Genomic DNA, 27560 nt, shown 5'->3' with positions numbered 1-27560 from the left:
CCAGACCCCCATTGGGGATGTAGTTCTGTCCCTTGCAGGATTAATCCCATTACATTTGCTCTACTGAAATCATTCATGTGTGAGTACTTGCTTTAGTTAGCATTGCTTCCTGCTTCCTTCCTGGGCTGAATGCATTTTTAAAAAGGGGTATTCTGAAATATTCAGACGAAGCAACAAATCATTCATTAAGAGTAACCTGGAAAGTAAAAAAGAGCAGGTCTCTGTACAGGCAACAACTCTTCTCCCAGGATCCAAATCCAGCTGACATGGTACTATGTGAGAAAAGAACAAATGAAGGCGTACAAGGGACAAATAGAACCATAATTCAGCTTTCTCATCTTATTTGCAAATATATTTTCTTGGCATTTGACATCAGAATTACATAAGGAAAACAGTGAAGACAAGGAATGGAGATTCCTCCTCCATCACCAGCTGATGTGCTGTCCCACTCCAGAAGGCAGCAAAGAATTTTGTCACATGACAACTGTTGGGCAGTGTCAAAGCAAAACTCCTGTCCTGCTCCTCCTACCATAACTAAAGCACTTGTGTAAGTTTTTAAATTGCTCTCGCTGTATTTTGCCTGTTTGCCTAATTGGCTGCAGTCAATTATACACATACTGCTATCAGAAACACACCCTGTGGCAAACTATCCATGCTCTTTAAGATGCTCATTTTGAAAATGAAGCTTTTACATGGAGAACATTAAAAGTGAAAATTAAGCAATTTATTCCAGTCCCATAGTTCCACACATGAAGAGATTCATGGAAAAGGAGAAGATCCAAGGAACTTTGCAGCACCTCTCAGTTTTGTATGGTATATGTATGATGAGAGTGCTTGAATTGTTCACAATGAAGCCATTTCTGTGATCATCAGTCTCTGATTTCTGTCTTCTTTCTGAGTTCTAATTATTAGACAGTTATATTTCTGTATTTTTAAAACTACATAAGAAAAACATTTCACCCAGACACTTGTAGTGACAGAGGCTGAAGGGATTTCCTAAAAATAACAAAAAAAACCAAAAACAGAAATGAAAACAAAAATAAAAACAAAAACACAAACAAACAAACAAACAAAAAACACCACAGAGAAAAAGGTTTTAGATATTTCATGTTATCTGGAAAAGATTAGTGTGTCTGAAAGCTTAATAGCTTTTTCCAGCTATTTCTCTAAGAAATTTTGTTGCAATCTCTTCTCAGACAATCAGAGCTATGAAAGCACCACTACTAAAACTTATAGTTAATAAACCTATGTTAACTACTCATGTTAACATATGGTGCAGATAAATTCCAGGAATTTATTGCATCAGCAAAAATTAAAATTCTGTCATTGTCATGCTCTTGCCATGCTCTTGCCATGCTCTTGCCATGCTCTCTTAAGAGAAGGAACCAATATCCTGGAAAGTATCAAACATCTCACAAAATGTACAGGACACAGGAGCAAGTGTACAGATGCTTCATCACTCAGCAGAATTTTATGACCATGTAACATGGTCCCATAAAGCCATCGGTGGCTGCTCTTAACACTAATCAATTTCTATGACTTTCTGCTATGTGCACATCAAGGAGAAAGAAGACAGAACAGGAGAACAAAATAAAAACAACTATAAAACACAGGGGGAAAAAAAACTATCAGAGCAAAGAAAAAGAAGGAAAAAATAGTAAAATATCAATAAGAATTGCCTTGTGATGTAGGAAGGCAGCTGAAAGACATCTGCAGACAGTCTTCAACAGAAGAAGATGGAGGAAAATTTAATTTCAGTCATCAACTAAGAAACGTTGAATATATTGAAATAATGATGTCACACACAGGTGAAAATCCAGACCGTTGAAAATTCAGATTGTGTAAAAAAGATGTTCAGTGAAAAAAGGACAACCTCTACATTTTTTTCCAACTCTGCCTCTAAGTGGAAATCACTTCTTTGAACAGCCATTTTACTTTATAACATAGAAAAGGGAGGGATTTTTTTTCCTTGGTCTCAAAGGGTTTTGTGGTAGAAACTGGGTTTTATTTTTTTACTTAGAAAAATCTGTTCTTGACCCTTTTTTCAGCACAGGTAACTGAAATTATGTTCAAACAACAATACATCAACTATTTTTATGAACTGCTGCTTCTGTCTCCCAAAACCATGAAAATTTTAATTGCAAGTCCTAGTTACTCAAAGTGGTCATCTTCACTAAGTTTAAAAGTTCATAGTGGTAAAGAAATGCATTATGAATGCATTTCCCCCTCTCAGAAGTCTGTGTTCCCAGACTGACAATAATAACCTAGCTTGTTAAAAAATAGTAGGAAAAACTGCAGAAAATGTTGAAGTAATTTTTCTTTGACATTTCAAAAATAAATTGAACATTATTGGGTTTTGAGATAGGATGTAAAATAGCTTGGCATGAACTACCTTTTTAACTGTGAAGCAAACAAGAACTATTTGCATCCATTTATCATTCCAGAATTTAGCACACTGGTGCTGTTGCATTCATGTGACAGTTTTCACATGGCTTCATAAAAACGGAAAATGCTTTTATTTCGTGCAGTGAAAACACCAGACCTAAAAGCCCATTAATACTATTATTTTACTTGGTTTTGAAAAGTACAAAAGCATTAAGAAAATAAAGAAGATACATGTGATTCTGATGTGAATGCTTCTGGATATGAAATCCAAGTAAATTATTTGAATGTATATACTGGAGTTCCCTTATATATAGGTGTGATCATGCATTCAAATAAACATGCTGTTCTTTGAATGTGTAATCACTGGGAAGATAGCACAGCTGCATTTACTTCAGTGTCTGAAGCTCCTGTACTTTTGCAGATGTGAAAAGCTTTACGTCGTAGTATATCAAATATTTAGAATCTGTTTCTGTCAGTGCTCTGTGTTTGGAAATCTGATGGCTTTCAGTGAAAGCTCTGATGCAGAATGACAAACTCTCTGAGATTAGGAGGTCTCCAGAAAATACAGTTTTCAGATGCTTTAAAATATACATTTAAATTGTTTGCAAAATATTAGTGAGAATACAGAACAAGTCGTATATCATATATGATTTTTCTGTAGTGGAAATATTGTATTTAAGCTGTAGTTCTAATAGCAATTATTAAATGACAGGATATATAGAAACCTGTTTTTTTCTGAAGTTCTATATTACAGGTATTTGACCATTTCATCACTTTTAAGTACAGAATTTTCAGATATGGTAAACTAAAAATGTTTCTAGATACCTACTTGGCAAGACCTGCTCAGTTAACTCAACACACATGGTTAGAGGAGGTCCAATAAAAATTTGCAAACTTACTTTCTATTGTGCTCTTTATACATTTTACCCATTTCAGTTTATGTATAACTCACATAAAAGACTTTGAAATACTGCTGCTAATGGAAATATCTTTCAGCTCTCTACTTCATCTTATCAACAAAACAATTTTTTTTTGTGTATGCATTTGAATCTCATACATCAGAAAAATACACTGTAGTAATTATTAATGCTTTCTTAACAATGTGTTATGCTTATTTTTAATTTGTGTTAGTTCTTCTCTAATGTTCTTTCAGCTGCTGGCTGTCTCTGGAAGGAGGGCTACTTTATGCTTTCGTTGGACCTGCAGCTGCTGTTGTCTTGGTAAACATTAATATAATTCCCAGTATTTTTGCATGATATATAGAAAGTACTACTTCAGTTATAAAGCAACATTGCATTTTGCTGTAAATACTGAGATGACTGTTGTTTAATATACCTTCAGTATTTTGAACACATGATTCATTTGATTATATCACTTCTTTATACCAATTATCTCTCCATGTTTACACAGTAAGCTGTGAGAGAATAATGTACTGATTAGTGGCACAGCAGACTTGTTACAGGCATCACTGGGTTATTATCAGCAGCATCTACGCAATTGTCACTGCCTTGTGAAACTCGGTGACAGTCTTGATAGAGTGCTGCTTGGCAGTGGATTGCTGTGCCAGCAAAAGCAACAGAAGGAGTGGAACCTGCCAGCAAGTTCTCCATGGCTACTGCTTTTGAAGGCAAAGAAAAAATTGTCATTGCTGGGAAATGTTACTCATTTCTGTATTAATCTTCCACCTCTCTGGACATGCATTTAGGTGTAGGATTCATTTCTGCCTAATTGTAGCTAACTGCAATGTAGATTTCTCCAACTAAGTTAGTTATCCCAGCCATATTTCATTGTCAGTGAATAAAAATACATACTTTTAGAGATCAAACCATCAGAAGTATTTCAAATGTCTGCTCTTCAGGGTAAGATAAATTACATCCTACCTGTGCCATCAGCTATCAGACATCTGCTCTGCAGTCTGTATGGATTTTTCACAACAATTTATTTAGCATTTTTCCCTTACAGATTTTGAATCTAATTCCTCTTTCCACTCCAGAAATTTTATACTGTGATAACTATCAGCACTGGTTATTTCTGGTTTTCTCTTGTAAAAGAGAATCAGTCTTATTAGTCATCAAAGATATAGCTATTCATCTACGTGAATTTTCCTGAAATGGATGTTTACTACTCCCATAGAGTTTGTCTCATCATTGCCTGGAGTCAAGCCAGGATCCTTTTGTACAACTCACAGTGCTTGTCATGGTAGAGGAGCCAAGGATGTTTACAAAAAGCCAGTTCTAATTTTCACATGGAAGTAACTGTATGTTCTCTGTTTAATTGGCAAGTCTTTGTTCAGAGATGTTGGAAGTTCCCAGTCGCAGTTTGCCCTACCATTAGCTGGTGGCTGTGGAAAGGAGCTGTTCCATGCAGCCACTTAAGCCTAAGTGTATGAAGCCAAAGAATTATATAACATCAGCTGAAAAATGTTAATGCTGAAAATGAAGTTGAAAAAAGAATTGGCAGGGCAGACTAGCAACAATTAGGTATTTTGGAACAGGTTTTGAAAAACCAGTTTGAAAGGAAAAAAGAATTATCTTCCCCTAATAAATTAAAAAAAAAAAAAAAAAAAAAAAAAAAAGAACATTCATTTAATAGATTCTAAAGTTGGTATTACCTATTTGCAGGGCCATGCAGAGACAGGTTAATAGAGTTCAGTTCAATATTACAAATGGATAATAACATTCATTAAGTTGTCCAGTAAATGCCATTAATATGTCCATTAAGTGCCCAAGTCCCACAGCAGAGACACTTGAATTTTTTTTAGGTTAGAACTTCAACCCATGTCTGTGATCGTAACACCACTTACTTTAATGGGGCTAAACAGACATCCCAGGAATTCATCTGATCCACAAAAATAGTTGCAGTCAAACAAGGCTCAAAAGTGACATTTTGGTGGATGACATAGACAGTGATTTACATGCAGGAAGATACGGAAAACCACAGGCTGGTTCTGCATAAGTGGGAACACCCACATGGACAATAAATGTTTAAAAGGAGCTATGCTCTGACTAGCTCTTCCCTGTGCAGAGAACTCAAATTGCAGTGGTTTTCCTGGAATAGGATATATATAGTTGTAATTAAAACTGACAAAATATTAAAGTTATATCACTCAGGCTTCTGGCCATCAGACATGTACGCATACATAGCTTGATACCAGGCATAATTCAAGGTCCCAAAACAAACCTGTTGCAGAGAGTGTGTATATGTCATTTCTTTGAGAATACAGCCTTTTGATGTGTTCAGGAACATTGCTACACAGCTTTTGAAGGAATGCTCAGAAGTGTAAGAGGGGGCATTTTGCAGGCCTGTAATACAATACAGCCAGGATGCAATATTTTCTTTTAGGCACTGAAAGATCAGCTGTTTGTTTTCTGTTTGACAGGTCAACATGGTGATTGGCATTTTGGTATTTAATAAACTTGTTTCCAGAGATGGAATCCTAGATAAAAAACTCAAACACAGAGCGGGGTAAGCAACAACTGGGTTCTTTTAAAGCATATTAAAATTTTATCATCAATTTTCAATTACAGATATTCACCAAAAATGCTTTTGATTGTGCTGTGAACTTTTATATCAGTATAACAGTGTTTCTAACAGATTCCATTAATCTCAAAAGCTGCTGTTGCATTATCCTGAGGGAATGCAACTAAACAAACTGAATATAATAAAACACAAGTACAACAATATTAAGTTAATAAGAATGAGGATTTAACAAATCTGAGCAGAGTTTTTACAAAATGGTTGCATTTGTAAAGCTGTTGCAGTTAGGATAAGAGTTTCATGAACTGTGTGTACTGAAGGAACTGATTATTTTTGTGTAGCTGTCACATTTAATTACTATGTTATACATTCAAATAATGTTATTGTGTTAATTGTTATAAAATGTGTTTTACAACAATATATCACTTACTTAGGTCAATGTAATTCTGCCATTTTTGACTAGGAACATTAGGAATTTGCTTTTGTTCTTACATCCACATAACATCTACATTGGTGTATTTTCTAAATTAGTGTAAAAGAACATCAAAGTAAAACAATCCCCATGGTTTAAGAGTTAAAAAAGAAAAAAGGTTAATGTGTCTTTTTTATTTGCATTTACATTTACATTTAAATTCTGTTTATTATCATGAGAAGAAAAGATTATGACTGGTGGTATCAGAAACTGTTCTATAGTGGGTGACAAGGAAGTACTTCAGCAGCAAACCTCAATTCATTGCGTATTGGAGAAAAATATTTCACAACTGCATCACCACCTTCATAATGCCTATGAAAGTGTATTTAAACTTTGAATAATGATTTTTTTACAGTTATATTTTCTAGTATTGTATTTTAGCCAAGTTGTAGTTTAACTCCACCAATATCTGCTTTTCTAACAATGATAAATTATGATATATTCATTTTTCTGTGCATTACTTCTATGGGCAAATTTATTGCAGATTCACTTTTAATTATTTTACCATGTAACTAAAAATAACATTCCTAAGATGTTTGATGAGTACACTTATAATATTTTAGCTGGTGTGATTTGCATTTCATATTAATTCAATCAAGTCTTTCTGCTTTTCAGTTCTTCCACCATTTGGAAGAATATTTTGACAAACATGTACCAAACTCTGTAATTTTATTACTTCTGTTTACATCTTTTTTTATTAGAAAGTATTAATTTAATAACCTTACTTTGTCTACATTGCTCCATCAACATTCTGAACTCTGTAATAATATTAGTGAAATTTAGAATATTATAAAACTACCCAAATTATTTCAAAAGTAGCAATAAATTAGTAATCACATGCACATATGCTCTAATTCCGATTTAAGGAGCTGAAACAGCCACAGGTTTGGCTTTGTCCATTTCGTATGGACATTCAAACAAATTTAACTGCGGTTTTTTTGGGGTTTGCTCTTTGTGTTTCTTTTTTTTCCCCCCAGCTACGCAGTTGCAGGGTATAGTAATCTATTCGCTTATACTTTGTTTTCTTAGTGAAACAAATAACTTGTTTTCTAATTGTGCAACTTAGTCAAGAAATATTTTATTTTGAAATAATCTAGCTTTAAAATAAATGGATAAATCAGAGACTGTTCTGTTAGAAATAACCCAGCTATTTTGGGAAAAGGTGCAGATACCCTAATGACAAAAAAATCTTGTGTGATATTATGAGATGGTGGCTTGGCAAAAGCATTCCTTGATACTACTTGGCAGATGACATCTCTTGAGTCATTCTTTGGGCCATAGAAATTGATTCAACATTTGATCTCTAGAAAGGTGATTGTCACTCATTCCTCAAGTATCTTTTGCCAGCCATGCTCAGGAAGTCAACTTCATTCTTCCTGATAAACACTGAACTTGTTTTTGTCAAAAGTTCAATCAAAAGTTCAGCCCTAGGATTTAAAAAAGTGAATGGGGCAAAATATACTAACTCCGTAAGTTTTTTTATCACCTTAATAAGCACATGGAGAATCAACAAGTAGGAAAAAAATATGTTGATGGATCTCAATCATGACCTCCATCCTTTTCTTGGTAAAAGAGGAAGCATATGCAAATGCCTAGGCTTAAAATTTACATTTGGTTTATACACACATTAAGTTCTGTTATTATTTGCAAGATCCAGAGCATTTTTATAGAGGCAAAGAGAATAATCCAGTCTAATAATGCTGAAACACTGCCAGGCAAAGACAGAAAGTACTTTCACAAACTTAGTTTATACTTACCCAAGGCACTTTTCTAATTCATTCTTTAATCTATATTTTTAATTGGTGCCAACTGATGTGGATTCACTGAATTATTTTCTCATGCAAAATCATCTTGTATCTTGGTTCCCACTATTTTCTTATGGAAGAATCCACCTTTTTTGGGAAATATACTTTGTACTTTTTAATGGAAAATCATAATTCGGTTTATCAAAGTGGAACACACTGGAGTTCAATGTTGTTTTGGATAATATGTTAAAAGTCTTGTGAGTGTTGGGTTTGGCAATAGCAAAGAGTTCAGTTGGTTGAAATGACTGGGAAAAAAAACAAACTGTTGCTTATCTTCACCATGTTGACCACTTTCCATCTGGGAATAGGTACAACATCCTTCCTGTCAGCTGTATCACGTCTTATTTAGCTATGGTTACTCCCTGTTCTGATATCAGAAAGAGAAGGAATAGGAAAAATATAATTTTTTTAGTTGATTCAAGAAGCTGAATGCATGCTGTATGGAAAACTTAAATTCCAGTTTTTGTCCTTTAACTCTTCTGACAGGTGCAGAGGTACAATTGTCTTTTCAAAATGCTTTGAGCTTAATGCTTGTGTACTGTGTTTTATTAAAAGACAAAAGAGGTCACCCTTTTTTTAGTACCAACTGATATTTATTTCATCAGATTCCATATGTGTCAAGCCCTGTATTCAGACCTTCATATGACATGGATAAAACCATTCCAGATATTAGTGGGCCATGCAGGTCACTAGTACAAATCTGACTATACAGTATCCATTTTATGCTTGAATAAACTTTGCTGGTTTCTTTCCCTGTTAATGCTCTGTAATGGTCCATATTTCACACTCCTCTTTTAAGTGACTTCTGCTCTTTCTCAAGCATGTTTGGTTGCAGCAGTCTTTCTTTCACCAGGTCTGAATAGAGGGATTTCACTTTGTGTGTCTATCCTAGCACGTGCTTATGTTTACTTCAGTGTACTGAGCAGCTTTTAATCACATTTGGGGCCTTTTTTAGATTAAATAGAAGAAATAGAGTTTGTATGAAATTAAGCCCCATAGCATTAACCTTTAAAGCTAACAATAATGTAAAGTACAAAATAGAGTTCTGCAACAATATAGAGCGTTCACCTTGAATAAGTCTACTTACTTTTTCTGCATGACGTCATATTTAAAAGCTAAATTTCAGTAGCAACGTTTTTTGGTGACAATTCAATATTTTGTTCTTTTTGTGGGTGTTCTGTTTGTTTGCAGTCAGATGAGTGAGCCTCATAGCGGTTTGACGCTCAAATGTGCCAAGTGTGGAGTAGTTTCAACAACAGCTTTGTCAGCCACCACCGCCAGTAATGCCATGTTAGTCCTGATCATTTACATCTTCTTGTTACAAATCTTATACAGTGCATGTGAGACAATAGTTTGATGATGACAACTGTGTTTGCTAACACTGTATAAAGTGCTAAGCACATTTAAATACTTTTTAAAAATTTTGCAAATGTGTTTATTAACTGAATACAGGATATTCTTTAGAACATAAAGTACAACTGTTACATTCTTGTCTACAATTTTCAAGTTAAATTGATAATGTGACATCCTTAAATATGTTCTATTTTAATAGTGAGTTTTTAATATTTTTTTCAATATTACAATGCTGCTTTTTTTCTTTTTTTCAATAGGGCATCCCTTTGGAGCTCCTGTGTGGTGTTGCCACTTCTCGCACTGACTTGGATGTCTGCAGTTCTGGCCATGACAGACAAAAGATCAATATTATTTCAGATACTTTTTGCAGTATTTGATTCATTACAAGGCTTTGTTATTGTCATGGTCCATTGTATTCTCCGAAGGGAGGTGAGGAATGGATTCCCAGTTTTCCAAAGGGCCGTGCTCCTGTTAATCTTTCAACTGCTCTTTAATGTTATATGCAGCTTGCTCTGCAGAAATATATTTCATGGAATGAGGAAAATAATTTACGGTTAGTTGTACAGGAATAAGTGAAAGAGGAAAACAAAAAAAGTGAAAGAGAGGAGGGAGATCAGTTAATTCTAAGTGCAAAATATCAGTATAAAACTTTACCAACTTAATTCAAGGTGTTATTTAATAAATCCCAAGTACAGTTGATTTCTAAGTGTTAGAAATGAGTATAGGAAAAGGCAAACATGAATGCCCTTCTGAAGACCAAAAGCTGTAGATTTTTACACTGAAACAGATTCAAATGCAACATTTTTTCATCTTATACTGTCCCTGAAAGAGGACACAAGGAGATGATGTGTAATGTTGGTGGAGATGTGCCATTTCAGATCTACAAACTCAGGTACATACTAAAGTTATGGGGACAGCAAGGATGAAGACAGATGAGTGCTGTGAGAATAGTGAGGACAAGCAGCACTCTGGCCTGCCCTTCACAGCTCAGTGCCACCTGCCACAGGATTTATCACCACTGAAATCTGATGGCAAAGCTCCTACATAAGTGCTCCTTAATCTGGCTCTGGTTACAGCTTCTCTAACCTGCCTAACCTGCTAACTAACCCCGCATTTTATTGAGATGGGTTTGACAGCAGTAGAGTAAAGCTTTGTCGGCAGATCTGTGGTAATGGGGCCCTCCATCAAAAATGAGCAGGTGGAGCTGGACTGGACAGTACTTTCCTGGTCCATGGGCATACCCATGTGCTAATCATTTATCAGCTTCAGGATATTTACCACACCGGTAAACCAGATTATAACATCCAGCATATTTCCCTGGGATGGACAAGAGTTAATTGAAAACCTCAGGACTAAAAATAAAAATAAAATAAAAATAAAAATAAAAATAAAAATAAAAATTAAAAAAAACACCAAAAAAAAACAACAACAACAACAAAAAAAAAACAGGAAGATGCTTCAAGAAAGGTTTATTGTCAATGCTGAGTGAGGAATCTCACTTAAGGGTTTCCCTTTTCACCACTGATGCCCTTTAAACACTGAAATTCAGTATATTAATGAACAATAATTATGAGTGACATAATTTATTCAATTCTTTCAGCATTGTACCACTTTGCATGAGATTTATATCACTATCCTTCACAGTATGCGTATGCGATTTTCTTATCAAATAATTAAGTTTTCAATTTTTAAAGAAAAAAATCAGTATCTTGCAGAAATTAGCACTTTACATTATGCTGATTCCTTCTCACTTTAATCACACTGTTAGGGGCAATGAACTTCTGTATTTCTTGGTTTATCAGCTCTCATATTAGAAGGGGCTTTTTTGATACCTTTTGATACCAAGGGACCTCATTTGATACCTTTTTTTTTTCTTTCACTTTCCCATTTTTTCAGGATAAAAATATGTGCAGAATAAGAGATAATACTCAAGAAAAATATATTTTATGTAGAACTGTCTTACCTTATTTTCTTCAGCAGTTTCTTTTCTAATATGATTTACATCTGGGAAAGAGGTTAGTCTTATCTGTAAATCTGAAAGCAATCATTTCATGCATTCTTTTAGTATAACAGTAAGACACTGCTTCTATTTTCAGTAGAAAGAATAGTGGTTTCATACTGGTTTTTCTGTCTGTGAAATTTTTGTATCCATTGGGATTTATTAATTAGCCTAGAAAAGGCATACCACCTTCCACTTACTGTCCTAGGGAAATATTTTTGTTTTAAAATACAGACCTTTTGCTCAAGGTAGCATGTGAAAAACATTCTAAACTAAAGCAGTAAGAACACCATTATCTTTCACAGAGTCATAGAATATTGTCACTAGGAAGAGACCCATAAGGATCATTGAGTCCAACACCCTGCTCCTCACAAAACTACCTAAAACTAAATCATATAACTAGGAGTTCTCCAAACACTCCTTGAGCTCTGACCATGGCTTGGGACCATGATCAAGTATGTCCCAATGACCAACCACCCTCAAGGCAAAGAACCTTTTTCTAATGTCCAATCTGAATTCCTCTATTATCTTAATTTCCTCATGTTCTAATTCCATTTCCTTCTGTACTAGTTCCATTTTCTTGTGTCTTTTGTAAGGATCCAGTGAGGCTGAAACATATACCTGGTTATCAGTCATTGATTTTCTTTAAAAAAGACCAAAATCTATGAGAAATTATTAATATAACTTAGCATAGCATAGTAAAAAAATAATTAAAAAAAAAAATAAAGCAGCAGTTAAGCTTGTATCAGTGCAGTAATATAGAAGTTTATTTGAAAAAAAAAAAAAGTATTTTGACTGTTGATGAAAGATGAAAATCAACAGACATCTTCCAACAATGCCCTAAGTCTTGAATTAAAGATGGATTTCCAATTCTAATGACAGCTCTTTGCTGAAAATGCCTCATTCCCAGGAAATGCTTCAATAATGCTGAACATCTCATAGAAACATTCTTGTCTGACCATACTCGCAGGTAGGACTGTGGTGATTGAGGTGAAATAAGCCTTTTCTATATGTAAACTCAATTTTCAAATTCATAGGATACCTTGACTGGAACCACTTTTAGCTCATTGTTTCTAATGCAAGCAATATGGAAAAATAGTGGATTATAAATATGTTTATACAGGAATCTTTTCTTTAGGTTTATGTGTATGAAATCAGCTAGTTAAGGTTTATTATGTTCACTGCTTGTTTAGCAAATCACACACACACACACGCATACACATATATATATATATATATATATATATATATATATATATATATATAAAATCTAACTGCAAAGAATTATTACTCTCTTTAACAACTAACAGAAGTTCCTCCAGCAAGTCAGTCTGTGCAGTTACACACTGCAGTTCTAACATGGAAATTCTACAAGAAAGGCATTTTGTAAAGCAGATACATAATCTACTTACATGGTATTTTAAAAAACTTACCTCATGAGAAGACCTCCCAGTGAGGCCCAAAAAGCACCAAGGTTTGATAAGGTTCTGCTTAATGGAGGTGTTTCTTCTTCAACCATGACAGCTTAGGCAGAAGTAAATGTACAGAGACAACTTATTCACTAATCAGTAGATTATCTCCATCCAAAATTATGATAGTGGTGATGGTGGAAGAAAAAGAAGCCTAGGTATATTGCTGATTGAACTCTATTTGACAGAACACATTTAATCTTCTTTAGTCCTCCAGATTTAAATTGCAAACTGGTCAAAACACTTGAGGAATTAATTAAGGCAATATTTTTCATATGGGAAAAGAACATTCAGAGAAATTTCTTCAAGAAGCACAAAGAAGTAAAAGTTCATGCACTTGAATCAATTTTAATTTGAAAAATGTGTGTGGTCTGCACTTTTTTGGTTCAGTTTGTAGCAGCAGTCATGGTTGTCTGCTTCACACAGAAAGAGATGTAAGTCCAATAAGTTACATTTCAGTCTTATTCTGGAGTCTAGTTTTCCAGTTCCAGAGACCCTCAGGTGAGTACAGGCCAAGAGAGTGGCCATCATGCAGAGTGGGCAGTGTCATCTTTGCAATGCACATGGTGCCTCCCAGCTGAAAGAATAGTCTGGTACTTTTGGTTGTCTGCAAAAGCATTTAGCTCTGCCAGTGCCTGTCAAGGAAATCCTGCCAACATATTTGTCAGTCTTGATGATGGCTAGAAAGCTATCTCAGTTATAGCCTATAAGATTGATCTAATATTTATAGCATGCCAGCACAGGCAAAACAATAATTCTGACTGTCAGGGGGAAAAAAATTGGGGAGGAATATATCTCCATAAAATTCAAACAAAGGGAGGAGAGCCCTGCTTTGCTATGCCTTTCTTGTCATTACATAGCAGAAAGAGATAGACTTCTACAATTGTATATAAAAGCCCTCTTTTTTTTCTCTTAGTTGTATTGATATAAACATAAATGATGGAAACATTTGTTACTGTTTTTAGCACACTGTATTGAAAACCTTTTGTGACATGGGCTGCATTAGGAAGCCAGGGATTTTCACCAACTAAGATGTACAAGTGGAAGAGAACTAAGTGATGTGTCATCTATTTCTGTCCACCATCAATTCAGTGTTTTTCAGAAAGACATTAAATCTTTCTATACTTCTATTTTCTAACTTATAAAATGAATATGATACTTTTTAAGAATAAGACCTTTCACAGACTATTTGGAAATTTTGGAAGAAAAATGAAAAGCAGTTAGCTATTTTTGTTTTATTTTGCCTTCTTAGCCCAGAGAGCCTAGAGTTGTTCTTTTTTTTTTTTTTTTTTTTTTTTTTTTTTTCCCCTCACCTTGTTGTTTAAACACCTAATTGGGCATTGGAAGATGTTGATGGATGTGTCACAGAATGATACAAGGGGTCAACATTGAAGCTTATCTATCTCAGCAAAATAGTTTGCCTGATCTGCTTGAATAAGATGCTTTAAAGCTGCTTTGAATCACACTTAGTAACTTAATGTTAATACTGGTGATGGGAGGAACCACATGTAATTTTTTCTGTAGCTGTTCTCTGTGGAGTAGAGAGCATTTGGATTAAATTCATCCTTGGGGTCTAGAGCCCACATTTCAAAATTGCGGGAGAAAAATAAAAAGTACATGAGTAGGGCAAGGGTAAATTATAAAAGCTTGGAGCTGGTTACTGTTGCTAAGGAAACTACTTCCCTGGTATCTGCAGGTTCATCACATCTGTCTTTCCTTCTCTGCCCGGCTCTAAGAAAATCTTGTAACTTGATGTTAAAAGGCAGGGGGAAAAACAAGATTATGTTTCAAAGTAAAATACAAAGACAGACATCTTTACATACTCAAACTTAACAATTCTGAACAAGCAATTTAGAAGAGCAAGCTGGCATTTAGAAAGTTCAACCGTTTTGATTCTGATTTGGGCGAGAACACCTAGAAATTGCAACATATGTCAGTATCATAGATAATGCTACATTTGACATTCTGTTAGCATGTTCAGATCATATGCTGCTTGCACTTCAGAAGGATTGTAAGAAACATGCACATTTAAGAGGATCCTAAAATTGAGATTCACTGCTTTAATGTAGAAGGCACTGAAAGTATGACATGAGATTCTTGAGATCTCTGGAGCTATTAGAACTGGGAAACCTCCATGAACAGAGTCCCAAAAATTAGGAAGCCCACTGCACAGAGTACAGTGAGATAAATGGTATGTTCTGAAGTAACAATGCTTTGGGGTCAAGCATCATATGCCTTGAGATGAGATTCAGCACAGCTAGGGATGCTTTGAAGGAAGCATTTTTTATTATATTTTTTGTCAAATCACTGTGCCAGTGCTTATTCAAGAGTATAAAACTCTGAAGTGTGACCTAACTTCAGCATTGATAAAGTGAGAGAAGGCTTGGATTAAATTTGCAGCAACTGAGAGATGCCAAATTAAATTAACATCAAACACATGGAAAACCAAAGGAAGTGTAGTGACCTAAACTCAGAACCTGAGTTTCAATACAGCACGCTTTAAATTACAACATGTGGTAGGTCTCGGTGTTTTGAAACCAATCCAAACCTTCCCACCTTGCTTCATTCTTCTTCCTGCCTGATTTTTGGCTCCCTCCACCTGCAACAGTCACTTATCAGGACTGCAGAGAACTCCTATTCATTAAAGAAAAAAAAGTCTTCTAATTAGAATCTGTTTCATTTCATTTTTGCTTTTATGATAGCTTCTAAACAACTCACATTAGAATATGATACATTTAAAGGGGACAACTCATCAGCAACAATCAATGAATTATCCTCTTCTGCAGTTCACAAAGTGTTCATGAGTAGAAGACAATTTTCTCCCTTTTAATTATTCTGAATAAGACATCAAGTATTTTTTACAGATAATAAATGGAATATAATTTTTGAGGCATTTCATTCATAGTACTTTTATATTCAAATAAAAAATTGTATCACCCAACTAAGTTCCTGTTTTCCAAGTCACATCTTGCAACAAGGAATTGTATTTAATATAGACACTTGCATTTCTGGCACTAAAATTCACATTGTAAAACATTATATTACAAAAGTTGCCTTATTGTTAAGAGACAGCAGTAAAATATGTTTGCATTCTGCTATCAGCCAACAGGAACTGCATTTTCCTTTTGAGTGTGCCTCTCTCTTGAAGCATGTTTCTAACAGAAGTGCTGAATAATAGTATTTCTTTAGGCATAAACTCTATCCAAAATGAATATAAAAATAGGATTTCCTATAAAAAATGATTTCTCAAATATATTGTGTTTTAGGGACAAGTCTTCAAATTTACTTTATGGATCATATTAATAAAGAGTAGTTTCTGATAACTTCCTTTTGTACTTTCAAGAAATCTGCCCGTGTGCAAAAAATCCACTTTTCTTCGAGTGCTCACACTGATGGTATTTCTCTCATCTGAAGAGTTTTACTCCTAGAAGAGATGCATTAGTTTCCCTGTATGTGGAGTTAGAGATTATTTTTGGAATCGGTAATATCTTTCAAATAGACTTATTTTTTAAAGTACAGTTAGGACATTACAATAATTGTTAAGAACAGATTTCAATAACTGATTACAATAACTGTAAAGAACTGTCTTTCAAGAATCATTCATTTATCAAGAAGAAGATACACTTTGTCTTGCAATGGTTAGCAGTATATCTATTTATCTTGTTATCAGACCTCTACCAAGTGAGTAAGACAAAACCAAATGCTATCACCAAGACAGATTTGGCGCAAATACCATATAATTACTGTCTAGTAGCTAATTCTGGCCATACATAAAACTAATTCTGTGGTCTCCATGTGATAGACTGACAAATTTATAGCAGCCACAAAGTATAACAAATGTATGAAATGACAGAAAAAAAGTCATTTATGTTTACTGCCTCTGATTTATGAAGTGGGCTAAAGAAAAGTCATACATTGTACTCCATATGATTTAATTTAATCTCAACAAGAGTCTATGATGTTACAAGAGAATCAGTATATTTTTTTCACAGGTTCAAGATGCATTCAGATGTCGGCTAAGAAATTGCCAGGATCCAATCAATGCAGATTCTTCAAGTTCTTTTCCTAATGGACATGCTCAAATCATGGTTAGCTTTTATTTTCTTCTTTGAATATGAATTCAGTTTTCCTAACAAAAGCTTACTGTATTGTATGTGGCAAGTTTGCATAGCTGAAATATTAACACCTAAACAAAAAGGACTATTTAGCTCATCATTTGCTAGCTTAAATATCTTTGCTAGTTTTAAATTATTGGTGTGATCATTTAGTGGAGCACAGTGAATTAGTATCTTCCACCAGTTCTTCTTTAGGATAAAAGATACTTACATAAGAGAATAAAAAATAATAATATATTGTGACTTTTTCTTGTGTTGATGTAAAGAGTACTGATGTATTTCCCTTCAAAAGATCTTGAAAAATGTTCTCAAACAAGACAAGGAGAAACAGCTAGACATTCTACAGAGGGAATCTATTTAGTGTCCTAAATTTAGAGATCGTGAATTTTGCTAATATTATTAGGTAATATATTAAGACAACATATTAGTCTCTTCACTTTGAACAGCAGTTTGGCATTGATTGTAATGGTCAGAATCAGGCCCTAAAACATGCAAGGCTCAGCAAAAATGCAAGGTACAGCAAGCAGATGCCCTTCACAATGATTACTCAAAAAAAGAACTTAACGTTTGGACTTCACAAGCAAGAAAGAGATCAGTTTTACTGAACATTTAGAATGAAATAAATGTCTTGTGAAAATTAAAAGAAAAATTAAATTAATTCTCTAACAGAATAAATAGTTGTTTTTTTTGGTTTTTTTAACTAGGAAAAGTGTACTTTGATTTCCAACTGTTATAATTCTTTCTTAGTTCTCACAAATAATTTTTGCACAATAAAGTAAATACTAGTTGTTTTCAGGGAGTACAATAATTTTATATGGCTACATTAGTAGCAAGAAATGACAGAATGATTCATAAAGAACAAGCACTTCATAAGAAATTAATGAAGTTTCAAACAGGATGGACTATTTGAATTACACTTATTCACAGTAATTTGTATTGCAGGCTATTTTTTACATTTCTTTTCATAACATTACCATGAAAAGATTCCTTAAAGAAGATCCTTTGATGAGATGTAGAAGTAGTCTTCCATATACATTAAAAACTATACACTGTATCATTTTATTAAAATTATATACTCTACTTCCACCTATTTTATCTTATTTTTTCTGGTCAGGCAGCATACTTTGAAAACCACCCAGTTATACTTTAGGAAAACTTTGTAAAGTTCTGCTGTTGTAAAACAATAACTTCACCTTCTCAGCAACAAGAAACCACTTTTAAGAGACTGTGACCCTGTAAGTAGGACATTTTGGAAGTGCTAGTTGACAAAAAGGTATTGTGGTTTATTGTTGAATTAATAATGGCTGTTTGGTTTCACTGTTTCTTGTTACAGACTGATTTTGAGAAGGATGTGGACATTGCTTGTCGGTCAGGTAAGAACGTTGAGAAAGTATTTAGCCAACAAAAAGTAGTCTTGTACGAGTTCCTTGTGAAGTGAAAACCAGAAAAACATTGAGGCTTAGTTCTTTTTAGGAATTTTTTATTAATTAAAGCAAAAGAAAATGTGAAAAAAATTGTCACTGTATGAATACACTTATTTAATTGTTACTAAGGCCATTAACTACAATTCAGCATTTGTAAAGGAGTCAAAGGTGTGACTGCCTATTAGAAAGCAAAAAGCTGTGGAAAGAAAATAATTCTTAACACATTAAGCTTTCCTTCCCTGGTACACAAGCAGATGTGAAAACGTCATTTTACTTTAACAAAAAAATAAAAAATAGTGTATCTTGACAGCTGTGTATATGAAGGATGCATCAATTTGCATTTTTTTAATAGAAGTATGTTTTGTAGGACTCTTAAGTGAAAACAATAGTTTAAGGAAATTAAGTTTTATTCCACTTTAATGAGAAAAGTTGCAGGTTTTTAAAATATATTCCAGTAGCATGATCTTTAATCAGTTGGCTATGTTTGTTTCCATATATTAAAGGCAACACATTTTGAGCTATTTATTTTCCAAACTTGTTTAAATAGTGCAGTGTAAAATAAATGACTATTTAAACTATGCAGAATTTTTTAAATCTAGGGGATATTTCCAAAGCACAGTTTTTCCTAGGGAAACTATCTTGCCTAAACACCCTCAGTTTTCAATAAAGGGGAAGAGAAAGAGAGACTGGGTCGTCTCCACAGGGTGAGTCAGAGCAGAAGCCTGATTTCGCTGTTCGGCATCAGCCACCTGAAGGACACTCTCTCTTCACTGGCTGTATGCGGAGCCAAGAAAGCTGATCTCATTAAAGTGAAGTTTGAATTTCCAGTCACCCACGTTTAAAAAACTGCCAATTGAGTTTCTTGCTATATAGACGTAGTTCTTCCCTACAGATCAATTTTAATATGCACATGTATTTTTGAGGAATCGTGATAGTGCCTGTGTGTCGCCAGCCAATGCAGACAAAAATCCAGCATTGATCCATGTGCTTCTCACTTCTTACCTGTGATAACATAACTCTGTATTACAGAGGGCCTTGTCAGAGGCTTCCTGAAGGAGATTGATTCTGAATGCAGTTATGAACAGGCTTTACTAGATAAGCATTTGAACTCACTTTCTGGTAATGAGAAATTTAAGGATAGATCAGAGGATAGTTTGAAATGTCTGAACAAGTGTCACTGGAAACAGTGAAGCAGCTGCTGAATTCAGGTATTTGTGCACAGCTGTTTAGAAGCAAATTATTCTTTTCATAATGGAAAAAAATGAGAGTTAGTTCAATGTGAGGAAGGGGAGTCAGATGTCTTATGAGCTGCTTGCTGTGGAAAAAGACAGCACACTGACAGGCGGGTACTGGGGGATCTGGGTCGTCAGAGACCTTGGGCAACCAGAAGAGATGTAAATGTAATACCTAGATACTTCAAGTTGTCTTTCTATCTCAGCCCATGAGCTGGGTTTTGTTGTATAAAATAGCACTGGTGTGAATTAAATATTTTCATATTTTAATATTTCAATTAATTATTTCAATTCATATTAATATTTGAATTTTAATATTTTCAACCAGGACCAGAAAATCCCTGCATCCAGCTGCAATAAGCCCAGTAATTGGTTACTTTAATTTTTTTCTTTCTACCCTTTTTCTTTCATTACAGATGTTGGATTATAGACTTTTTTTTTTTTTTTTTAGATGAATAATTGTGGTTGAATAAATGTTATGCTTTTGAAGTTATTCTTCAATGCTTCTGGAAATTTTGAATTTTATGACACGATTAGTAACTTTTACATGTAAACCTCACCCCAACAAAAATTGCTGGATGCTGCTACAAGTTTGACCAGGAAGGTCTAAGCCTAGAAAAAAAGTGGGTTATGACTCTTCTATAAAACAAGTTTATATTCTTTATAACCCTTTCAGATGCAGTAAAATATTCTTTCTGATACCAATGAAATTTCTTCCCAATGTGGCAATTCTTTTTTTCACTTTTATTTAAAACAGAATTTATCAGAGAAGAGTTTTTAAAAGTCAGTGACAAGGAACATTTAGGAGTTTAGGAACACATGCTCATAGTTATAATCTTATGGTAGGTCATTACAATGGATCGACAAAATGATTCTGCCTTCCAATCTGTTTGACATTTTCCAGGAGGTTATGTGGAGTTAATAATGGCAGTATAGATGTCATAGTGTATTTTTTTGGAAAACCCTTAATGAGTTCCACATGGCAGGCTTGTGCTTAAGCTGTAAGTCACCTAAAATCTATGTAAGTCCATAGGAATAAATGAAATGTTTTTAATTCATATAAATAACTTAAGCTAGTCAGAGATCAGTATTGATTATATGCAGTAGATTAGGAGAACAAAAAATGCAAAACTACAGAAAAGCTGTTCCAAAAACAATATTTATAAAATGAAAGTTAATAAGTGGAAAGAAAAGTTTTAAAAGATGCACTGGTAAAGGAAGCACTGCTAGATAAAGCCACAAGAAAAAGCAGTGTTGGGTTGATATGGTTTCATGTTGTAAGAATCTTGTTTTCTGACCCACAGTTCTTCATAAAGACATTGGACCTTGCAGAGCAGCCACTATAACAGGAACTCTTTCTAGAATTTCACTAAATGATGAAGAGGAGGAAAAGGGACCAAACCCTGAAGGAATGAGCTATTCAACCTTACCTGGAAACATCATCTCCAAAGTCATTATCCAGCAACCAACAGGTCTCCACATGCCTATGAGTATGAGTGAACTGGCCAATCAGTGCTTGAAAAAAGACAACAGTGAGCTGCGGAGGACTGTGTACTTATGCACTGACGACAATTTGAGAGGTGCAGATATGGACATAGTCCATCCTCAAGAACGGATGATGGAAAGTGACTATATAGTCATGCCCCGGGGCTCAGTAAATACCCAGCCATCAATGAAAGATGAAAGCAAAATGAATATAGGCATGGATACCTTGCCTCATGAAAGGCTGTTGCACTACAAAGTTAATCCCGAATTCAATATGAATCCCTCTGTAATGGACCAATTTAATATCAATTTAGACCAGCATCTTCCCACCCAAGAACATATGCAGAGTTTGCCATTTGAGCCCCGCACAGCAGTGAAGAATTTCATTGCCTCAGAGCTGGATGACAATGCAGGATTATCAAGAAGCGAAACTGGATCCACAATATCAATGAGCTCTTTAGAGGTCAGTGGTGCATAAACAGATTGCATGCTCTGTTGTTCTAATTTTATGATAAGACAATAAATTGTGTCTTGTGTCTAAGGGGTGAAGCTAATGTTTTAATTCAGTATAAATTATTGTTTGGGATCACACACTGCTGTTCATATTTCTCTTATTATCAGAAGTGTTTATACCTAGAAAACAAGACTAAAGTTTCAGAGCCAGTCTGTATGAAACAATATAGTTCTGGAGATTTAACATTCCACACGACTGCCGAGGATTTCGTGACCTACCAGGTAAAGTCCACTGGAAAATTCTGTGTTGCTATGAGAAGAAAAACTATTCCTGCAAGATACAAGTGCTAATCATTGGCCCTACCTGCAAGCACATGCAGTTGAAAATATTTGCCATGTTATTGCTGACAATCATATCTGTCTCAGATATGATAGGTCTGATTCTGCTCTCATTGGTGTAAATCTTGGATCCTTTCATCCAATAGTTCACCATTTACTGATTTAGTTTTGTTTGCAAGTGCATGCAGGCATTGGTACAACTGATGTGTGCAATAGGTACAGGTGGGCTTTGTGTGGAGTATCACAGATTTCAGTCAGATTGCAAAAGTGTACTGAAAAGTCTTTAAATGGCTTTCAGTTATTACTACAATCTGTCTGTGGGATGTAAGCATTTTCAAAGTGAAAACTATCAAAATAAATTGTTAAGACCTAAGCATCAAATACTGCCATTCTTTTTAAGCTTTTACCTATGAAAGCCAGGAGTGAGCTGGAGTTAATTTCATACTTGGAACTCCTTAAGGACTGGGAATACATTTCACCAGCATGTCAAATGTTGTGAAACATAGCATTTTGTGGGACAGAGAAAGACAAATGAGAAAAACGTGGTACTCACTCATTCTCTGAAATAAGTTCTTAATGGAAAAAAAAAAAAAAATCTACTGTATATGCAAATGTGAAGCCATTAGCTATTACTCTACAAAGTTTGGACCCGTCTGTGTAGGGAAACAGAGGCTCGGCCTGATTTTTAATTTTTTAGGTGCAACTGTAGCTGATACTTCATAAATGGTGGATACTTATGGATATTTCTTTTAAAATGGAGTTGATGTTTTATGTAGATTAAGTTTTATGAAGAGTTTGAGCAGAAGATCAGAATTTAGCTTCTTTTCAAGAGATATCTTTACAGGCTTTGTAAGCAAAATATTTTCCTTGCTGTTTATACTGTGTGTGTACTACCATAAGTTTTTACAAGACTTCATTGAACTTAAAAATTAATAGAAAATGAACTGCGGGGATCTGCAAGGAATCAAAAATTATCCATGTTTTGGTTGTTGTTAAAGTGAATATGTATACTCTTGAACTAATTTTTAAAATTATTTCTAAAAGGCAGTTTAAGTGCTTGCCCTTTCAGTGCTCAGATAGACAGGCTCTTTCAAAGCAAGTCTGCATCATTGGAATGATCTATTAACCTGAGATCTATTAACTAATATTCCTGAGCTGCCGTCAGCTCAGGAATATTAGTTAATAGATGTCAGGTGGTGCACAGGAGTTCTCAAATTTAATGCAACCCCAGAAGCAGAATAGCTAAGGTCACCTTCCAGCAGTACGCTCTCCTACCTATCTACAATGCCATCTTTCAGATTATTTTCTTCAGATATAGAGGCTTAAATCCAGTCCAGTTAATATTAGATATATGGATATGTGAGGAAGATTCATAATTCTCTGAGAAGATGGACATATATGCCACCATACCATCCACTCTAAATTAATTTCTGGTAATGCCTCTTTCCCTCCATTAGTGACAAAGTTCACCTAAGAAACCTAAGGAAAAAAAAAAAAAATCTTAGTTAAATTGTAAAAATCATGACAATAGTTACTTCATCATAGACAAAATTATGTTCCTGAGACCACTTTGGCATATAGGCCTGAAAACCAATCAGTATAATGTATTGCTCCTTTAAAGTTATTTTTCTGTGTTTGTATCATATTTTAACTTTACCTCTAAGATGGGATGTAGACACAGAATCTCAGTCACCCTTCTGTATATCATTTTTATGCCCAGAAGAGACTACTAAGTATGTAGCAGAAAATGCAGTAAAATATAGTAAGATAGTAAATATGTAGTCTCTTCTAACTTGGGAAAACGTACTAGTTTTAGCAGGCTGTATTTTGGTCCAGAAAACCAATTATGTTTGTAAACCTCATAAAACCCAGCATAATCCCATGTATTAGGAAAAACCCACAGATATTAGGGCACGTCAGAAATGAAAGAAACTGTATCAGCTTTTTGCATCTGCCTTTGCGATTCCCAATGTTACTTGATGAAGATGTGTTTCACTGAACTGAAGGATGTGCTGCACAGAATTGAAGATAGGAACATGAAAGAAAATTGTGTATAGAAGAAAATCCGAGTCTCAAGCAGATCCTGAAAAGCAGATCCAGACAGATAAAGAACGTGATTGTGTGTTTGCATATGCAGCGTGTAAGAAGCAAGTGTTGAGGTAAAGCCCAAAATTTTATTGGCTAGAACTGACCAGCTTGGATTAATTTTTGTGGCTGCCTTGAACAAAGTAAAAAAGGGAGGGCAAGGGAAGACTTTTCAAAAGACAGGGTTTGTTCAACTTTATGTAGCAGCAAAACCTGCAGCAGGACATTCAAGATCACCCTGCCTACCTGATAAAGCATGAGTAGACCAGGTCTCAAGGAGAAGATTCTGAGCAGTAGAAAGCTTCCCCCTCCTATTAGCTTGTAATTGGAACACAGCTAGAGTATCAGTACAAAAAATTTACATCCTGACTTCTAACTTGTAAGATCCACCATCCCTACCATTATATATATCTAAACGTAGACATTCCCCTTCTGAAATGGAAAAAGAGCTCTTCACATTTGGCTCCTCTATAGAGTCAATTGAGACAAATAGCCATTTTTAGGCCACTTTTAGACATCTGCTCCAGGATTAAGTAAATGACATGCCTCAGTGCTGGTGTCTCTTTTCAGATTCCATAGAGGGAGCCAGAATGAGTAATTCAAACAAAAACATCAAAAATGTTGATGTCCTAAATTTAGTCAGATGAATCCTACTGTGTGTCCACAAACTTTCTTCTAAAACTTTTATATCTATATTTTTTTTTTTCTGAAGGAAATGCTGGGATGTGAACAATTAAATGCTTTATTACGTATTTAATAATTTTATTTTCAAAAATAGTTTGAAAATGCCATAATATTTACATACAAATATTGCCTAGATAAATATAAATTTAAGGATGTGCAATCATTACAATGTGCAAACCGGTGATTTTTATTTTATTTGGTATGCGCCTGACAGTACTTATGTGATTATAGGCACAGGCAGGCATATTTGCACATCGCGGAGTTTCTGAGGAGCACTAATCAAACATCTGGTCAATCTCCTGCACATATATTACATGCACGGATTCAAACTGGCTTTGCTACCTTGGCATCAAAGTGGCTTGGAGTATGCTTCTTCAGTTCAAACTGTTTTGATTTTAATGAAGAAAACACTCAATACAGTCTTTTGGAATGGTTTTTGTTTTGAAAATGTACACTGGATGTTGTGCTCATTAAATGAAATTACTTTGAAGTGAAGTATTGCATTCCCAGACAGATGCAGAGGAAAGTTAGAAGATTTGAATATAGGGGAAGAAGCTGGTCTGGGAAGCATATCTCCAGGATAAGTAATTCAGCTCTTTTTATTGGGCAAAAAAAATGGAAGTAGATATCGGTGAAGAGACTTGCATTGTTACCTTTGTGGAAGAAGGACAATGGTTTTTTGAAGGGAACTATGGTTAGTGTAGTGTGAGCAGAAATGGAAAAGAGCTGAAAGAAGACAAACACTATAAAAAATTATAAAATTGACATGCAAAGACAGGCAACTGAAGCATTTATTAAACGGGGGGGGAAATGTCACCTGCTTTATAAGAACAGGAAGGAAAGGACTTCACAAATTATTTGTCATGTAAAGAACTGGAATTCTCTTTCCAGCTTCATATCTTCTTTATTTTTCTGTCTCAGTTTCTGCTGTGAGATCTTTATGTGTAGTAGGTTGATTGTGTGACCAAAATAATCCATCTGTATTCATTTATGAGAGTTCTTAATACACTCAAAGACAGTCAACTCTGTAGGTCCTTGGCCGAATCACTGACAGGGTACTTAAGGAAGAAAATACTGTTACAGCTGAGAAAATAGACAGACATGTTAAAGATAGTGAAGTGCAAAGAAAAAGTAAAGATAGGTAAAGAGGAGGAAAAAAAGATTATTAGAAAAAAGGTGGGACATATGGCAGAAATTGAGAGAAAACAAGATGAAGGTATTAGGAAGAATGAGATAAAAATAGCAGTGAGGAAACTGCTAAGGTCTAAAATAATAATGATAATAATAATAAAATCTCCAAACCAGTGAAGGAGAGAAAAAATACAAACTAAACTAGTCAATCTCATTAATGAAGTACCAGAGCATCAGGCAGAACAAAAGCAAAATGGTGTGAAGTCATTCTGATTTATGAGATGAGAAGTAAAAAAAACGAACAAAAATAGAGAGACGAGCATCACAGGAATTTCTTCTTTATCATGTTTCCACATCGCATTTATTTTCAGGCATTTTGTATCTCAGATTTCTATCCCCCCCATTCCTCATTTCATTCTTCAATAAGCTGTGGAGACAGCTCTTGCCAATTTTGTGACTCTCAGTAAAATGAAGTCTAGCCCTATAACAACCCTGTCTTTCACTTGAGTGAGTAGGCCTCAGAGTCCTCTGACTTCAGATATTATTGCAGCTTATTTTCAGGTTATCTTATAGAAGAAGGAGTAGAATCAGGCAGAGTTTCTTCTAGTAACTGAAGATATGAAAAACTGAAATTTTAGTCAGTCTTATGAAGTTCAGCATATATTGCAAACTTCATATTATCATTGTCTATTTAGCAAGTGCTACATTTTCCCTCAAAGCATTCAGAAACACAAAGCAAGTGGTCTTAGTTGATTGAGTAAATAAATATGCAGGCTGGCCTATAAAAACAGGGAACAGCAGGCTACAAAAATTTATCAGAATACTTTTGAAGTGAGATCTTTGAAGCTGTGTTTGTGCTGTGTGTTGATGTACTAAATTTCTTAGCATGTTTTAAAGACTTAAAATTTCCACATTAAATTCAATTTTTCATCAAAATTTTACTGGCTTTATGTCTAGCTCACGTTATGAACTAGTAGCCAACAATCTTCTTTTCAAAAATTAGAGTGCTTTTCAGTTATATACACACAAAAGAAATTTTAAATCAAAAATGTCTATCCATATTCCACCTTTATATATCTGAGGACCAAGAAAGATTTGTCTTTACTTTTATTCTGGGAAAAAATCCTCCTCAGGCTAAGATCTTGTATGTCAAATCTCATCTCAGAGTGAATTATAAACTGCTGATAATAAGACTTTATATTAATGGAAGCATGGGTATAGCCCTCACTATAATATGGTATCTCTGGTTTCAATTATGCTTTGCACAATGCAATATATCTTTAGGAGTATCTGATGTAATTAATCAGATAGTGGTGTAATGCAGAATAGAATAAGGAGAAAAACAGGCATTTGTCATTTTACAGACATGGAGAGGGATTTTATTAGTCTTTTAGTAGGAGCAGCTCTTTCCTGGTGCCAGTGGACTGGTGTGTGCTGGTGTATAGACATTATTCTTCGAAATTCTATTTTTGTTCCTTCGGCAGAGTTTACAGTTGTTCTGGAATTACATAGAGAAGCTATACCTTATTAGCACAAAGTAAAATGGATTTTAAATCAATTACTACCCAAAATCTCTATTCACAGAGTTTAATTTTGGCTCTGGCGTGAAGAGTAGGGGGTTTCTTGTTTGTTTGTTTGGGTTTTTTTCTACA

At 34.6% G+C, this 27560-nt stretch overlaps 1 protein-coding gene across 8 annotated transcripts in view; it reads left to right on the top strand.

Annotated features, from left to right (window-relative positions):
* The window catches only part of ADGRB3 (adhesion G protein-coupled receptor B3), a 465849-nt gene that overhangs the window by 423512 nt on the left and 14777 nt on the right, over window positions 1-27560 (top strand). For 4 of the 8 annotated variants that reach the window (XM_040057981.2, XM_058419649.1, XM_040057977.2 and 1 more), the window contains 8 exons: window positions 3539-3605; window positions 5765-5850; window positions 9331-9429; window positions 9750-9921; window positions 16953-17048; window positions 18409-18448; window positions 21036-21679; window positions 21838-21951. In XM_040057981.2, coding sequence (XP_039913915.1) covers window positions 3539-3605; window positions 5765-5850; window positions 9331-9429; window positions 9750-9921; window positions 16953-17048; window positions 18409-18448; window positions 21036-21679; window positions 21838-21951 — 1318 coding nt within the window. The remainder of the gene's footprint in view (window positions 1-3538; window positions 3606-5764; window positions 5851-9330; window positions 9430-9749; window positions 9922-16952; window positions 17049-18408; window positions 18449-21035; window positions 21680-21837; window positions 21952-27560) is intronic. The other 4 variants (XM_058419651.1, XM_040057982.2, XM_058419650.1 and 1 more) reach the window with 3 other exon arrangements.

This window comes from Hirundo rustica, chromosome 3 (assembly GCF_015227805.2).
Source record: "Hirundo rustica isolate bHirRus1 chromosome 3, bHirRus1.pri.v3, whole genome shotgun sequence".
Lineage (NCBI taxonomy): Eukaryota > Metazoa > Chordata > Aves > Passeriformes > Hirundinidae > Hirundo > Hirundo rustica.
The sequence above is the reverse complement of the archived record's forward strand: the minus strand, read 5'-3'. Positions and strand labels throughout refer to the sequence as shown.